A 17855-nucleotide genomic window follows, 5' to 3' on the forward strand; every position below is an offset into this window, starting at 1 on the left:
TATTATAACTTTCAACTTTACTATACTCTGACTCCATATAGTACAAAGTAACGACTAATCGACTATCAAATTAGTCGTCGACTATACGTTCATTTGCAACTCATTAAGTTCTACCTCACTAATAAATACAGATTGAAATTACTCTATTAATGAACAAGATTTAACCTTGTTAATGAACAAACAAATCAAACTTGCCTGCGACAAATGGCTCTGTTCTCAAACATTGATGTCAAAAGCAGCAGATTTCGTAATATCATGAACAGACGTGAATGTTACAGCAACAGCCTCTTCCTTCATTTAAGGAAAAAAAAGCAACTTATTAAATATATTTCCATTTTGGTATTGATTAATGTGGATGATTTTTTCCTGATGTCAGTAGCCTGGGTATATTTTTCGATTTTTGGTACTGTTTGATATATATGACTTGTCTGTGGATGTTTGCAGTTTAAGTACATCACTGATTTTAAAGATGCTAAATAATCTGAATTTATGATTGTATGGTATAAATATTTGATAATAAATCTTGAACCGGATGTTGATAATTTATGTAAAGAAAATGGCAAGGTCGAACCGTGTTGGGATTATATAAATTTGCTTCCGCCCACTCCCTTTCAAGTGATCAACTTGTGATTGATAATGTAAGATGTTATTTTATATATTATTACCTGATTGCTTAAAAAAAACATTTAATTTATTTATTTATTTATTCATAAAACTATGAATTTCCAGTTCCTTAAAACTAGCAAACTAAAAATTGCTATATGAACAGATAATTTTACAACTTTCTAGTACTTTGCATGCAGTGGTTGTGGTGTGTGAGGTACTGATTCTTTCTGAGCCAGATTTACACATAAATTAGGGGCCTGTACCGATCATTTTAGAAGTGAAGAACATTTTACACCCCACCAATCATATGTCAAATAATCCACACACAAAAAAGCTAAAACATGTAGCTTCTGACTAAATGTACATATCTTGAAACCAAAGCTACAGAAACTAAGAGAAGAGAATGCTTTTTTTTTGTATGTTTTTTTTAATTTCATTTTCAAAGCACACAAAAGGAGTTTTACAATAATCTTGGTTTTTAAAAAAGTGAAAATGAAAAGGGACAAAAAGAAGAAAACTTACTGTCTCTGCCCCATTTAACCAAGTCAGTAAATAATGTCAGTCAACAACATGCTTGAAAACAGTTTTGAAAATATGACATGAATTTGGAGTACTAAAATGCCATTTTCCTTTTTACTACCCCTACAATGTTATATTCAAATGAAACCTAAATAAAATAACAACTTTTGCTTAAAATTAAACTTATTATTTGTATTATTAATTTATTTATTTTTTTATTTGAACGTGGGAGCTATGAGAAAACTTGTTTTACTATACTAAATATTTCAAATAATAATTATCCATGGAACATCTCAATATCCACCCAACCCTGTTACAAAAACCTTTGCTCTTAGCAAGACACTGATCCGGTTATTGATGAATCATGTAGCAGAAAATCAGTGGTGTGAAGGTTTACTTTTTCAAAGCCAAAATAAAACACACCAAAGTTAATGCTACATACTATGACAGACAGTGCTGGGAGGATGCTTTCTCACACACGCAGACTGTAAACCCACCTTTACTTGTAAATGAAGTCCATTTGCTGTTCCTTTAGAGTAGAAGTCCTTCTTTTAGCTTTACAAGTCTCTCAGGCTCAATAAACTTGTGTTGGTTCAGCAATAGTCATTCGGTAATTATTATTTTATTGTTTTGAATGAAAGTCCAACCTTAAATAATTTTAATAAGATTATATCCGCCATTTTGGAGTCAGTCGAAGCAAAACATAACATACGGGCTCTTATTAAAAAAAACTTTATTAGTAACAAAAGAGGAACAACGCGAGCTCACGAGCGCCCCCTCTGTTGAGACAGCGCTACTGCGTCTGTCTTTTCAGTGCGGTTTTGTTATATTTTAACAAAAAATAGATGATAGATAAACGTGAAATTCATCAAATATTAAATCTAAAAGGATGAAATATAGCGATGTTATGTGCACTGTACATTTTTTTTTAATAAAGCATTAGTTTCTTGACATTATTGAGACTGCAAATGGCCTTTGAATTCCTTTGAACCAGGTCATACTTTGACCAATCAGGGACTTGGATTTGACAGTGGCATTTGGATAGCATTTTTTTTAAATCATAATCATATTTTATTAATTTTTTCTTATTTATACAAAACAAAATAAGGGAAAGAGAGAAAGAGATAAACAAAACACGTCTTTTTTTTTTTTTTTAACTCACGGAAAACCACTCGAAAAATGATCATAGAGGAGAAAATAATTGCGGTTTGTGCTTGGACAGAATTTTATGCCAGAAATCTGTATTTGCACAGCTATGAACCTTTGCTCCAAGCCTCTTCTTCCAAATGTGTCTGACATGCGATGGTAAACAGTAGAAGAAGAAAAGGAAGCCCCTCCCTCCTAGCCTGTTGTGAACACCATGGGCTAAATGCTCGTTGAAGAACGTGCATATAATACGTTCTTGAACAAACGCCCAGTGAGAATACTGCATTAAGATGAAACCAGTTTGTTGCCAGTAATGGAAACTTTCATTAAAGTTATTTTCTCTTTTTTTTAAATGGGATGCAAGAAATAACATTGGCATGATTCTATACACAATAAAGTTTCAAGTTTGCTTAAGACACGTGTGTTCTGCATTATTCCATTCAAAGCATCCCATATTGTAAGACCTTTTTTTTTGAGTTTTTGTAACAGAAGTCACTTTCTTTCCCTGTTTTGGATATGATTGGTTTAACTGGCGATGACTCATATGACCAATGAAATGACACATCCACACAGCTTTTAATGTGCAGTTCGTGCACATTGTCGGCATTGGCAGTTCATTAGCTACAACACAGGTTGTATGGGGTCAGCATGGAAAATCAGCCTCTAGGTTTCAAGACTTCTATTTTGCTGCATGTCTTTGTGGGCAGCATCTTTGTTGCTGGGTTGTCAGGTTATTCCTATTCTTCAATAGGACAGGAAACACTCAGTATCAAGGAAAAGGCTGAGACAAATCAGGAGGTCATACAATTTAGACTGGCAGGTAATGAGGTTGATTCTGGTTCATCTCAGTGTGTGACATTGGGAGACAGCCATCCTGTGATGTTGCAGTCAGAAGGAGATGTTACCATTGGAGGGCTTTTCCCTTTACATTATGAGGCTTCTGAGCCCGAGCACAGCTACCACAGCAAACCCCAAACCACACCTTGCACAGGGTAAGTCTTCAAGTCAACACCTACTGTATGTAGATTTAGTATTTATTATTCATTGATTGCATCAGATTTATATGAATGTGTTTTTTTCCAAAATAAAGGATGACATTATTAATGCATTGCAGGTTTGATCAGAGAGCCTTCCGCTGGCTGATGACTATGGTGTTTGCTGTGGAAGAAATCAACCACAGCTCAGTCTTGTTGCCAGGTGTTACACTCGGCTACCGGATAACAGACAGCTGTGATAATGTCCACCACAGCCTAAAAGCCCTTTTCCCTTTGATCAGTTCATCCATACCTCTGACAAATCAGCTAAGTGAAATAAAACCCACTGAAAAGACTTTAACAATGGCAATTGAAGGAAATGTTGAGCGTTTACAGTCTGTTGAGGTCACCAGTGCAACGCCTCTGAATCCTGGAAAAGTAGGGAATTTGACAACATATAACAAAGAACAGGAGATGAGAACAACATGGTCTGAAACCTCTGCATGTCTCTATGGTTCTCCTGTTTCTGCCGTGATCGGTCTCGCATCATCCTCTCCAACAAGAGCTGTAGCTCAAGCTCTTGGGCCTTTCAGCGTTCCGCTGGTAAGAATTGCACAAAAATATAGAGTATTCACAAAATATGTCCTACTTCTTGCATTTGATTTTATTTTAAATTAAATTTTAAATTTGTTAAATTATGTTTAGTTAAAACAACCTTAAAATAATGAATATTTTGTCTTCTCAGGTGAGTTATTTTGCCACTTGTACGTGTCTCACCGACAAGCGCATGTACCCGTCATTTCTGCGAACCGTGCCGAGTGACATCTTCCAAGTCAGGGGTCTTGTGCAGCTTGTCACGTTCTTAGGCTGGCGGTGGCTGGGCACAATTGGAACAACAGTCAGTTAAAGCTTTAATATATATATATATTTTTATTATTTGTCTTAAACCTTTTTTATAACTTTTTTCCCCTTGCAGGATGACTACAGTCAGTATGGCATCCAAGCATTTACCACTCAGTTTCAAAAACAAGGGGGCTGTGTGGCATTTCACCTTACTATTCCAAAATCTTCCACTTTGACTGAAATACAGGAAATGGCAGACAGACTGCAGAGTTCAGTTGCTCGGGTTGTGGTGGTTTTTGCCACAGAGGGACAACTTCTTGATCTGTTTTTTGAAGTATGTGTATCAGCTGATTTAACTGCATTGAACATTGGTGGAAGTTAACTTCTGTATCCTTTCCTTTCCAGCTTGCTCAAAGAAACGTTACACATTTGCAGTGGGTTGCGAGCGAAGCGTGGGTCACTGCTACCCTTCTGACACTACCCCACTTCCACTCTCTTCTAGAAGGAACATTGGGTTTCTCTTTTCCTGGTGTCAACATCCCCAGTTTAGAAAATTTCCTCCTGAACATTCACCCGTCTGCTGAACCAGGAAGGGAATTTATCAACATGTTCTGGGAAGATCAGTTTGGTTGTAAGCTGCAGTTTGAAGAAAACAGAGCCATAAAAAATGATCTCAACTTAAGTGGTTTGGATGCATTTGTTTCTAATGCAGAAATCCAAAACGTTACTTCTGTGGAGGAGAAAGCCTTTTTGAAAAGTAACAGCTTTGCAGAAACACCTGTTTGTACAGGTTTTGAGAATCTGAGTCTTACAGGCAGCAGTTATATCGATGTATCCCGAGTTAGAATATCCTATAATGTGTACAAAGCCGTCTATGCCATTGCTCACGCTCTGCATGCTTTGCTAAACTGTGATTCTGCAGAACAGAGTGAGAAAAGGTGTGATAAACACAAGCAGTTTACATCTGAACAGGTGTGTGTCATCATGTTTGTACTTACTTGGTAATTTTAAAAGTATGTATATCACAACATTTTTTTCTTGTGTCCTTTTCATAGTTGCTGTATCATCTAAAGTTGGTGAATTTCACTAACCAATTTGGGGAGAAAGTATGTTTTGACTCCAATGGAGAGCCTGTTCCTCTTTATGACATAATTAACTGGCAGAAGGACAAACAAGGCAAAATGAGGTCAAATATTTCATATAATTTCATAATTTATCTAAGTTTTTAAAGTTTACAACAAAAGCAATTTATATATTTGCAAATATGAGTTAAACTGTGCTTGTGATGCCTCCAGATTTGTTAAAGTGGGAAGTTATGATGGCTCAGCTCCACTGAGACACCAGCTGCAGCTAAACCAGAGCAACATTATATGGACAGAAGGACATACAGAGGTACGTTTTGTTTATTTTGATATAATCATTACACTAAAAATGTGTCAGGTTTTTAAGGTTCTACAGTTCAGTGCTTTTCCTCACTGTTCAGGTGCCCGTGTCTTTGTGCAGTGAACCATGCCCCCCAGGCAGCAGGCAGGCCAGACGTAAAGGCGAACCCCAGTGTTGCTTTGATTGTTTGCCCTGTGCAGATGGAGAGATCAGTAATGAGACAGGTAGCATGTGCTAGCTTTGCTTTCCAGATGTTTTCTAAAAAAATAAATAAATAAAAATAAAAAATCCATGCCTAATGGTACATTCACACCAGACGCGATTTGCGCCTCAAATTCCTGCCTGCCGCCTCTCTTGAGCGTCAAATTTACTGCTCGACACCTCGACACCCCTGCCATGAAACAACCATCAAAGTTGTTCTGGACTTGATTTGATGCCACATCATGAAAGACATGAATGATGTTGAGAGAGTGGCCTGAGTTTATATGTTTTGGAGAGCTCTACAGAGGTGTTGGAAATCACGTCACCGTGTCTGTCAGCGGCTCTCCATCTGACGGGGAGCCAACTGGCAGCAGGCCAGCATATAAGTGCTGCTGCCCAGGGACTGGCAGCCAGGCCGGAGGCCCTGCTAGCTCTGGCGGACCCTGGGTGGTGGCACTAACTAGCATGCTACGCTATCCACCAGGCGGCTGGCTAGCGTAGCAGACTTGATCGCTCCAGCTCCATAGGCTCTTTGACAGGCTGGCGACCTGTCCAGGGTGTATCCTGCCTTCGCCTAACAGTAACCGTCACAGTCTCTGGCAACTCCACTGCCCCAGCAGGTAAAAAAAATGGATGGAAGTTTAGGACTAACATCTTTTCATCAAGCAGCCATATTGAATCTATCACATTGAATTGAATTGATAGTCCCTGAAAATGTCACATGTCCAAAGTTGAGTGCCTGATTGGTTTGCGCACTACATCAACCTTGTCACACTGGAAGCCCAAATCGCACCGCAAGACTTCCTATCGGGTCTGCAAATTGATTTAACATTGACACTTGACGCCCCTTTCATGTGATTCACGTCCGGTGTGAATCCATCATAACACGTAGAGGTCTTCAAATCATAAAACCATCAATAATGACAATGTTTTTGAACATTCATTTACAGTTGTGTGTCCCCCTCAGGTTCTGCTGAGTGCGTAAAATGTCCCGAGTCCTACTGGTCAGATGCAAAAAAGGTGAAGTGTGTTGCAGGGATTGAAGAGTTCCTGTCTTTCAAGGACTCCATGGGTATCATCTCAGTGGCCCTCACTCTGTTGGGTGTTGCTCTGACAGCAGTCATCATCGTCATCTTTCACCATTTCCGGACTACTCCAATAGTCAAGGCTAATAACTCAGAGATAAGTTTCTTGCTTCTGCTGTCAATCAAGCTCTGTTTCCTGTGTTCCCTGGTGTTCATCGGCCAGCCGTCTGTGTGGACATGCAGGATCCGCCAAGCAGCCTTTGGGATCAGCTTTGTCATTTGTCTGTCGTGCCTCCTTGTTAAGACGATTGTAGTTCTCCTGGCTTTTCAGACTAAACTGCCTGGCTCCAGGGCTCTGAAGCTGTTTGGTCCTTCTCAGCAAAGAATCATGATTGTCTGCACTACAGCTCCTCAGGTGAGGGGATCTACCACTGATTCAATCCCTCTGTTTGTATTTTTTTAAAGAAACTTTTATGTTTCTGTTTGACCCTCAGGTTTGTCTCTGTGCTGGCTGGTTATTTTGTGCACCCCCTTTCCCATTTAGGAACTCAGCTTATCAAGCTTCAACTAGAAAAGTAAGACCAAATTACATTTGTTGTTCATTTAAAAAGTACATAAAAATGAAAAAAACTGTGAAAAAGTAAACATAGACATGTTACACATTGAGCAACACATTTAAACACCTTTTTCCCTTGTATTTTTTATGATAATGGCCTAAGAAAAATAGCTATGTAAATTTAGTCTCCTAGTAATCTAAAAGTTTAAAGGAGACCAGAAAGGGTGTTTTCTGTCTTTTTAATTATGTTCTTGAGGATTTTTTTCTAAAGATGGAAGACATATACAAAGACATTGATGCTTAAAAGTTACATTTTTGAGTATTTCTTCATTCAAATTGCTGTGAATTAGCAGCAGATGTAAACATCAAGTTTGAAAAAAAGCATAGGTGGGATGTAGAAAATATGTTAGGAAGCCACAAGCACCCTGCTCTACTCCATTCTGATGCATCCATTTGGAGATGACTAGATCCATGAATGTCTTTGTGTTCCTCATCTGAACTGGATCTGGATCAAAACTGTACAGCTGGATAGCTCTAATATTGCTCATCATTTTTGTTGCATCGGTATTTGTTCGATTTGGGATTTTAGGAGCTGTAAGCTAGTGGCAGAGTGTGTAAATTGAGAGTTTTCCGCAACAGGAGGAGTGGGCGGGGTCGCATCGTGCCCACAGTCCCCCCCACTGATGAACTATTACCGCTCTGCAGAAACTATGACCTAGAAAATGACAAAGGTTTTTTTGATTTTGGCTAAAATTGCAGAATCCTAATTTAAAGACTACTGGAAGCACTTTTACAATAGATCAAAGGATGATCCGAGTGGGTCTTTGGTTAGTTTTAGTATTTGTTAGAGTTTGTCAAGAAGTGGTGGTGGAGGACCCAAATGCAGGAGACCAGGCTTTCGTGACAGAAACTGATTATTCAATGAAGTGACCAAACACTTAAATAAACTGAGGGTAATTAACTGAAATGAAGACAGCTGTGAATCATGACAAGCCTGAAACTGATGTGACTGAGGGACAATTCAAAACACAACATGACCAAAACCCAGAACATAACTGACAAAAACCAAACCTAAGTCCACAGTTGTCACAGCGTTGATGACATTGTGGCAATTAGCCTGTTGCTTTGATAGCTAACAATTCATTGGCACTGTTGGGTCTAGTATCTCTCATCTTCCTCTTAAAGGTTTTCAGAGTTCCAGAAACGTTAATTGTCAAGTTAGTTTGCTGGTCAATTTAGCACCATAACATGGTTGCTGAACCACCTTTTGGTATTTTTTATTAATTTTGCCAGTGTGGGCAGGAGATCCATTTGTGCAGTCTGCTGACCCAGACTGAGAGTCATCATAGATTTTATACGCTGAATAAATTGACAAAAGCGTACTTTTTTACAGACACTGACATTTGGGTATTGATTACTTACAAAGACCAGGGATAGTCCATGTTCTTGTCTATTTTTCAACATGATGACTGATTGTAGTTGGCTAAAGTCTCCACTTTGAGTAGGGTATGATATCCGGGAAGCAAGTTGATATACCTGCCCTTGAGGTCAGGAGTTTACAATATAATCATCGACGTACATCAACTTTTATGTTTTAATTGTAACAACAGCAATTTTCCAAAAATTTTAGCCTTTTTTTAAGTTAAACTTTGTTCAGTTTAACATTTTACTGTGCATGTGAATACACACAAATACTTTAGAAGGTATACAAGGCATTATTTTTATAAAGCTTGTTTGTTTATATATAAAAAAAAAATCCAAAAAACCCTAATAATACCTCTTCTCTTGTTGTGTTGTGTCTAGATTGTTGTGGAATGTAAGGAGCAATGGCCTCCCGGATTCTATTTGGTGCTCGGTTACATCGGCTTGCTTGCTTCAGTGTGCCTCCTGTTAGCGTTTCTTGGTCGAAAGCTGCCAGATACCTTCAACGAGGCCAGACTCATCACCTTCAGCATGCTGATTTTCTCAGCAGTGTGGATTTCTTTCATCCCAGCTTATATCAGCTCTCCTGGAAAGTTCTCTGTGGTTGTAGAAATATTTGCAATTTTAGCCTCAAGTTTTGGTCTGCTACTGTGCATCTTTGGGCCTAAATGTTACATCATTTTACTGCACCCTGAGAGAAATGTTAAGAAAGTTGTTCGTGGAAAATATTCTAGATGATTTTTGATTTGCTCTTTCAATTTTGGATCTCAATTATCTGAAGAAAAATTGTTTAAAATTTGAAATGCATAATACAATTCTTTAGTAAACCCCATATCCTTGTCCTTTTTTAAATTCTACACTAGAATTACATTAAAGATTATCTCATTTAAGAAAACATTCTAACTAAGACTAAAGGCAGTTAAGTGTTAAAGAGTGAATTTGAAAGAGATATGAAATGCTGACAAATCTGACAGGCACTTTAAAAGAAAAAAATTACCATCTTCAAGCGACGTCAGCAATAAAATCTGCACAGGTCCTCAATTCTGCAGTTCTTTGAACTACCACTAGAGGGTGGTTGCAGAAGTGATTGAAATTCCGTTAAACGTTTGAAAACTTTACATTTAAAATAATCACATTTAAAGGTTTTCATAAAAATGCTGTTGTCTACATCTAGATTCTGTATTTAAATGTTTTACTTTGGTATTTTAGCATGCATTATTTGATGCAGATCCATTAGGTGCAACAATTTCTGTAAACCTGTTGAGCAGAGGATGTTGGGGTAATAACAGTCTTGTTAACAACCTATGATATTAATTGACCTTTATACTTTAAATTTATGTGGTTAAATAAAATGTATACTGATTTGAACAGAAATAATAACATAGATTACATACATATTTTTATAGATGGAATTTTGAAAACAAATTTTAATACCAGCAATTGGCAGAGAGAGCCAGAGGGGCTACAGCAGAACTTCTACATGAAATACTCTGTGTCCCACTGAAAGAGCAGGCCCTTATCTTTGCTGGACAGAGTAGAATAAAAAAAATTATATAAATGTCAACATGCCTTTGGTGTTATTATAGACTGTTTTTAAAAGGATGAGCATTTATAACAACTGATTCAAAGTGGTGCACCTTTTTCCTTCTTGAAATGGCATTTATTAAGAAAATTTTGGAATCCTCCTGAGAATCTGATATTAAACATAATATAGTAGTTTAATTTATTAATGTTATACCGTCCACATAATCTCACATGTAAATGTGAGTTTTATTAAAGGTTGGAATTTTAAATCTTTACTATTTCATTCACTTTTTGATGTTTTTGAATAATTTTCAAACACATATTTAAAGTTATACGGGTAAAGTGATTTACTTGAAGAAACACTGTATTGCGATGTGTACTACAGAATGCATAAAAGCTCCAAAAACTACTGTTTATGGCCCCAATGTTTGACTCAAAATGCTACAAACATCATGACATTGAATAAAAAAATCAAATCTTTATTCTCATGTTAATAGGTAATCATAAAAATCTTACTTTTTATTTTTGTACTTTTTATGTAAATTTTAAATGAAACACAAAATCTATGATTGAGATGACAACACATGTTCTTTAGTCTAAAAAACAGACATAAATAGTAATAGTACCTGAAGCAGAAATATACAAAAGAGACAATTCACTTAACTTTATATTAGGGGTCTGAAGAAATTAGACCGCAAACTGGTCAAATACAGTACAATATTCTATAATATACTATTAAAAAATAGAAAAACATATTTCTTTCAACTTTTTATGATGATTTTTAAATGTTTCTATTGACTCGCACCCTGAACCCTGCAGCAGATCAACCCGAGCAGCTTCAGCTGGATGCTGTGAATCCTGGGAAACCTCTCTTGCCCAAAGTGCACTCTCTGTGAAGGGTGCACTAAACTGCTCCCCATAAATGTGAAGTGTATTACTAGTGTAGCATTTTTAAAAATCAAGCAAAATCCAGATATTGCCAGCATCAGAACACACTTTAATAGCTTGTGAAGTTGTGGGTTTCAGTCCTTCTGTTATTCTTACTCAGTGTTTGTGTTTTAAATTGGTTCCTGTAAACTTTAACATAACTCCATCCTCACTCATTATGCTAAATCTCTAGAAGATTAAATGTTTACCAAAACATGCTGTCAATTGCTAGATTTATTGAAAACTGTAGATTTGTTTTATTTTTCTTTACCCATTAGGTGTTGTTTTGTATTTTTTTCTGGCTTCAATAAAATAATGTAACATTTCGGAGCGAACAGACAAAACAACAGGCCAAAGCTTGAAGCTAAAATGGCGAAGGACTCCACTGCATCTGCATAGATTCCAGGAGAACTTATATAGGCAGGAATGAAAGCCAGCCAAACAGCACAGAAGATCAAAATGCTAAACGTAATGAATTTGGCCTCATTAAAGTTGCCGGGTAGTTTGCGTGCCAGGAACGCTAGCACGAAGCAGAGGCACGCCTGGAGGCCAATGTATCCCAGAACACACCAGAATGCAAGACTGGATCCCACACTGCACTCCAGTATAATCTTGGAACGCTCATATTTTGTGTTTCGGGATGGATAGGGGGAAGCGTCAATGAGCCAGGCAGCACAGATTATCACCTGCACCATAGTGCAACTGAAGATAATAACCCTCTGCTGTTTGGGCCCGAGCCACTTCATGATGTTGTCTCCCGGTCTGGTGGCGGTGAAAGCAGCCAGCACCACCAGAGTCTTTGCAAGGATGCAGGAAATGCAGAGTGAGAATGTGATGCTGAAGGCTGTGTGGCGAAGCATGCAAGACCAACGTGTTGGCTCTCCAATAAAAACAAGAGAGCACAAAAAACAAAACGTCAGGGCAAACAGAATAAAGAAGCTTAACTCAGAGTTATTGACGCGGACCACCGCTGTGTTTCTGTGACAGAAGAACACCAGAAAAACACCTATGGTGAGACAAGCTCCCACCACAGCGATAACTGTCAGAGCGATGCCCACGGAGTCATAGGCCAGGAACTCCACTTTCTTGGGGATGCAGATTGTTCTGTCTTCATTTGACCAAAAATCTTCAGGACAAAATGTACAATCTATTGAATCTGTTGGGAAAAGAAAACAAGAACAAATGTAGTGATATTATAGTATATCAAACAGACATTGCAATAAAGCTTTACACCGTGACTTTTTAATCTTACTTGTCTGATTACTAATTTTGCCACGATCACATGGTATACAATCAAAGCAGCAGACAGGCTCCCCACGACGGACAGCTTTCCTGGACCCTGGAGGACAGCTGGCACTACATACAGACACTGGCACCTAAGGAAGAACAGGAGGACAAATAACCGGCATAACCCTTTCTCTCTAAGAAAGTCTTAAATTGCTTTTAAGCAACGGACACACCGGACATGTGATACACGATTCTTGAAGGTGCCTGGTGTTCACAATGGAATAGCAAGGAGGGGCTTCTTCTTTTTTTTTTCTACTAGCGCATGTCCGCCAGCTACAGTTGAAAGACGATTGGTGCAAAAATGTCTGTGAATCTTGTGAAATCTCCTGGTTTTTACTACTTACATTTAAATGTAAACTTTTGTGCCATCCACATTAAAAAAAACTCATCTCTACGGCACAGCACGATGCAGTTTACCCTACAGGCGGAGGGAGGCAAAACTCAAATTCTTTCACTCTACCCTTAAAAAAACGATTTCAGATACCCCTTTCCCTTTAAGTGCCTCTACAATTGGACGGGTCGAGTGAAGGCAAAAAGATAGGGTAACAATTCGGATTCTGCCTTGGTTTCAAATAATTCCAGCATGGCACAAAACATATTTACTGATTTCTCCTTGATGATCAGCTTTCAAACTTTGGAACTTCAATGAATTACTAGGGACTCAATCCATTCATCGCTGCCAAATCGGAGTCCCTGATTGGTCAAAGTTCTGCCTGGTTTAATTTACAACACGTGGCAACAGTTGTGGAAACTTGCAAAGCTGTGCAAGGCTTTTGAGCATGGAAGCCCTAAAAGCATATTTACATGCGTTTATGGAGACTTTTCCTTCAATGAGGCCGCTTAATTGTGCGTTGCTGAGGGCGATGTGATTATAGCTTTATACAAGCTTGTGCTAAAATGTGCGTTCTTTGTGTTTTTGGTTCACTTTTGTGGAAAGAGTTTTCTACTTTACTGGATATTTGTGGACTGCCTGTCTATAAATATAATGTCATTAAGTTCCTGGAAACAGGTTCCCATCAGGAAATGGATGACAAGTACTATCAATTTTCATCACAGTTGTGGTAAGTAGGTGCTAGTTAAAAAGGTGTAACACGCCTTACTATTTTGTTTCTAAAGCACAAAGCAGTAATTGTCAAAGAGAGAGAGGCTAACATCAGATCCATTTTTTCCTGGCCACCTGACTCACCTCCATCTTAACCTACAGATCTTCAACAGCTGGCGTCTGATGAAGGTAAAAACACAGTGCGAGCAGCTTGCCTCTCTCTGATGCCCCGCCCACGTGATCTTGTCTTCGTAGATCACCAGCTCCTCTCCAGCACGCTTGGTTCCATCAAAGAGCCCCACGTTGACAAACTCAATGTTCCCACTCGTGCCTCTCTGCCAGTTGATGATGTCATAGTAGGGTACAGAGTCCCCCTTCAGGTCAAAGTTGACCACCTCCCCAGCCATCTTAAATTTAACTTCTTCAATGTAATGCTGGAGCTTGAAAACAAATGTGTTGAGTAAATACTCAAATGCTACAGAGTTCAAGTGTGACCTTGAGAACACTGGGACATACCTGCCAAGGATGCACATTGTTAGTTTGAGCACATGAGTTGTTTTCAAAAGGCCCCACACCCGGCTGACACAAAACAAGGTTGTGAAGAGAATGGGCTACTGCATAAACTGCCTTGTAGACATTGTAAGCCACCCTTGGACTGGATGTGTTCATGTAGGCTGAGTGCTGGACCAGCAGCTCCTCCTGCCCAGTGCAGAGGGGTAGCTGCGAGGCAGAAGGTAAATGTGGGCTACAACCGTACAAAGCCTCCCACAGCTCTTCCACCAGAGGATTATCTGGGTAGTTTTCAGGGCTGACTGTCATCAAGTAGTCACTGAGTCGGGATATGTGTCCCCTTCTGATGCCAAATCCAATGGTGCCTCCCAGGTAAGGGTAGTACTCACTGCCTGTGAACACTGACGCAGTGACCCAGGCTTCACTTGCCACCCACTGGATTCCAGTGATATTCTGGATCATGTAATCTCTTAAGAAGGGTGTCATTTCTCCTTCAGCTGAAAACACTACTACCACTTTTGCCAAGGAGTTTTTCATTACCTATGATAAAGAGACATAGAGGGGCAGAAAATGTCAATAATGATATGACTAAACAAATGCAGAGAAGTTTTTTTTTTTTTTTTTTTTTTTAAATGTTTTAAAATGTTCATAGGGGTTCTGTAGCCCAACTCGACCACTTGTGGGTACACCCAGGACAGGTTGCCAGTGTTTGGGGCAGCCACAATCACACGCATATACACTCAAATTCCCACCTAGGGGTAATTTAGAGTATAAAGCATGTTTTTGGACGGTGGGACAAAGCCAAAGTATGCATTGGGAGAACATACAAACTCCACACAGAAAAGTTTTCCAAAACAAAATACAATCCCAATGAGAAAATTGTTTCAGTTATATCACTATTTAAGAGAATAATACGAGCCAGAAATGACCAATATAAACTTTAAATTACCACATACTAAAAATTCTTGCCTTGCGTCCTATATTTTTACATAAATGGTAAATGGTTTAATTGTATAGTGCTTTTCCTTTTTTTGAAGGCCCAAAGTGCTTTACAGGCTGAGTCACATTCATCTAATGTGACTCACACAATCACACAATGTGGGGTTCAGTTTCTTGCCCACTAACACTTTGACAAATGGGCGGGCAGAACCAAACCTGCGACCTTCCGATCAGAGGTTGGCCGCTCTACCTCTGTACCTCTATTATAGTATAAATTAATATCCACACGAGTGGTTTTGACTCTTTATGAAAAAGATAAGAGCAACTTTGACTCTACCTGCATAATCTCCAGAGCCTTCTGACGGTTGTAGAGCAGAGGGATCATTTCCTGGTATGCCACACACACTTTGGTACCTTGTAGTTCCCTCAGTAAGCCTTGCAGGGCAAATCGGCCATATTCATGGTCTCCCCGGACAACTCCCACCCACGTCCAGTTAAAGCGCACCAGTAGTTGAGCAATGGCTTTCACCTTTTCATCGTATGAGATAAAATACATATATATATTTTAATTTTCAAAATGTTTCAGATCAGCTTAAAATGATTTCTTTTATTTAAATTATCGAGAACATTGCAAATACTAGTGTAATGTGGTTTGTCTTTAAATTATCCCGAAGGTATCATTTTTTACTTTATTTGTAGATAATGCATTTTTAATCAAGTCTCTGGCACAAAAAAAAATAAAAAATAAAAAAATAAAAACATTTCTTTAAACTGCACAACTCTTACCTGGTAATCATCATTAGGAATTACCCTAAAAAAAGTTGGATAACTTCTCCTGTCAGTGAAACAGGCACATGAGGAAAAGTAACTGATCTGCAAGAAAGAATGACAAAAACAGCAACAAAATAATGAAAGTAAATACCAAACCAACACCTCTGTGTATTAAAAAAACATATTTTTTTAATATTACCATTGGGATTCTGAAGGGCTGCAGGATTCGTGAAACCACAATGGACTGTGCAGAGCCTGATTCTCCGATCACAGCGAGGAGCGGAGAAGCACCGCTGCATGTGGGAGATTCCTCCTCGCTTATCCCATTCAGCACAGCGACAGCAGCCCTTTGGCCAGTCAGTGGATACGCACATGAATCGAAGATTTTGTATCCCAAAGTGTAATTTGGCAATAACTGCGTACTCTGGTTTATCTCCTCGACTGCTAGTTTCATAGTGAGAGCCCAGCGGAAAGCCCGTGGATCAAACCTGTTCAGCAGATCAACATAGCAAACACAAAAAAGCCAAATTTATACTCCCTATTCTTTTTTCCATGTTTGCTGACAACATTGGTCTTTTCACTTTCAAAATTTAAAAACAAACATTTCTTAAAACAAAAATCAATGCATCCCATGTGTTTCAAAGTTAAGTAACAAGTATTCTTGCCTATAACCTGTTTTTAATGATTAAAACTCTACATTCATGGCTTAAATACTTAACACAGCGCACAATTGCAGAAAATACTTCACCCATGCTCACCCATTGCACCTGACTGGTGGTGGCCTGTAGGTGCAGTTCAGGTCAGGCATTTCCTGGTTATAATGAAGGGGAAAGATTCCTCCAATGACAAAGTCACCATTGGCTGTAAAGGCTGGCTGGAAGCTATTTTGCAGAGTACATGGTTTGTCAGATGGAGCTGGAGAAGTGATACTGAAACTTGGGGAGTGTGTTAAAGTAAGGATATTAAGAGAGTAAAGCAAAGACAGTGGAGTCAACGTAAACATGTTGGGAGGTGTCCTATAAAGGAGAGGGGACAAGGAACAGGTCATTATTTATACGAAATGCGGCTTCACTGTTAACGGCAGGCGAGCTCCTTGATTGGTTATCAGAAACTCTGCCTACTTTACTCAAGTGGATTGTTTCAAAATAAATTCCTGAAGAAAAAATAAGGAAAGAACTGATAAATCAAGCAGATAATTTGAATAAATAAGGAAAGGTAGACTAAAGGAAACAGTGTTTCTGAGGGATCACAACAAATTGAGAAACGTTTGTTTATTTGATTTTTCCCAACAAAAGCCTGGGGGAAATGGGTGATCTTTTGCATTGTTGTTTGTTGACACTCTAAAAACAAAATAAAACAAAAAAATTGAATTACATGGGGAAAATGTGAATTATCTGAAGAATATATTATTACAGTGGTATAGCTAGCATCAAGATAGGGCACGTCTGACAAATATTATATATATATATATTTTATTATAAGTTAATTTTTCAGTACCAGTATAAAGGTGGGGTGCATGGTGCTGTAGTTGTTAGCGCTGTGGCCTCACAGCAAGAAGGCCCAGGTTCAAATCCCACCTGGGACCTTTCTGTGCAGATGCGTGGGCCTTCTCTGGGAACTCTGGCTTCCTCCTACAATCCAGAAAAATTCTTTATAGCTTAATTGATGTAAACTGCTCCCTACTTGTTTGCCCAACAGTAACTGGGTTGACTCCAACAACCTCGTAACCCTGAAAGGAAAGCAGCAGATTTTGACAATGAATAAATGAATGAATGGACAGTGTAAGGGTCAATTGAAAAACCTATACTCATTTTTAGGGGTGTGCATTAGCAGTAGTCTGGCGATATGTATCCTGATACATGTCTCACGATACAATATGTAACGCAGTATATCCCTAGACCCCTACATATTTTTTTTTAGGACCACTTGTATCTGGACAGGTTGCCAACCACACATCCATACACTCCTGCACTCACACCTAGGGGCAATTTAGAGTAACCTATGGAGCATGTTTTTGAATGTTGGGAGGAAGTCGGAGTACCCGGAGAAAACCCATGCATGGGAGAACATGCAAACTCTACACAGAAAAGTCCTCCTATGATGATTCTGTTTCAAGTCCCCCAGCCGGGACTTAAACCATGACCTTCTTGCTGTGAGGCAAGAGTGCTAATCACTGTTTC

At 38.8% G+C, this 17855-nt stretch overlaps 2 protein-coding genes across 2 annotated transcripts; one reads left to right on the forward strand and one right to left on the reverse strand.

Moving 5' to 3' along the window:
- Nucleotides 1–2044: 2044 nt before the first annotated feature.
- Nucleotides 2045–9607, forward strand: LOC112149369 (extracellular calcium-sensing receptor). The gene is made up of 12 exons (XM_036214976.1): nt 2045–3263; nt 3386–3571; nt 3725–3848; nt 3991–4143; nt 4222–4422; nt 4494–5060; nt 5144–5274; nt 5384–5480; nt 5572–5695; nt 6640–7112; nt 7192–7272; nt 9057–9607. The coding sequence occupies exons 1-12, from the start codon at nt 2920–2922 to the stop codon at nt 9411–9413; spliced, it is 2838 nt and encodes a 945-aa protein (XP_036070869.1). The 5' UTR covers nt 2045–2919; the 3' UTR covers nt 9414–9607.
- Nucleotides 9608–11148: 1541 nt separating this feature from the next.
- LOC118599534 (extracellular calcium-sensing receptor-like) lies at nt 11149–16441 on the reverse strand. Its single transcript, XM_036214977.1, has 4 exons — nt 13972–16441; nt 13671–13895; nt 12379–12502; nt 11149–12282 (listed from the first exon to the last, which is right to left on the reverse strand). Exons 1-4 carry the CDS (start codon nt 14500–14502, stop codon nt 11384–11386), a joined length of 1779 nt encoding a protein of 592 aa, XP_036070870.1. The 5' UTR covers nt 14503–16441; the 3' UTR covers nt 11149–11383.
- Between the last annotated feature and the right edge of the window lie 1414 nt (nt 16442–17855).

Source organism: Oryzias melastigma, linkage group LG13 (genome assembly GCF_002922805.2).
Source record: "Oryzias melastigma strain HK-1 linkage group LG13, ASM292280v2, whole genome shotgun sequence".
Taxonomy (NCBI): Eukaryota; Metazoa; Chordata; class Actinopteri; order Beloniformes; family Adrianichthyidae; genus Oryzias; species Oryzias melastigma.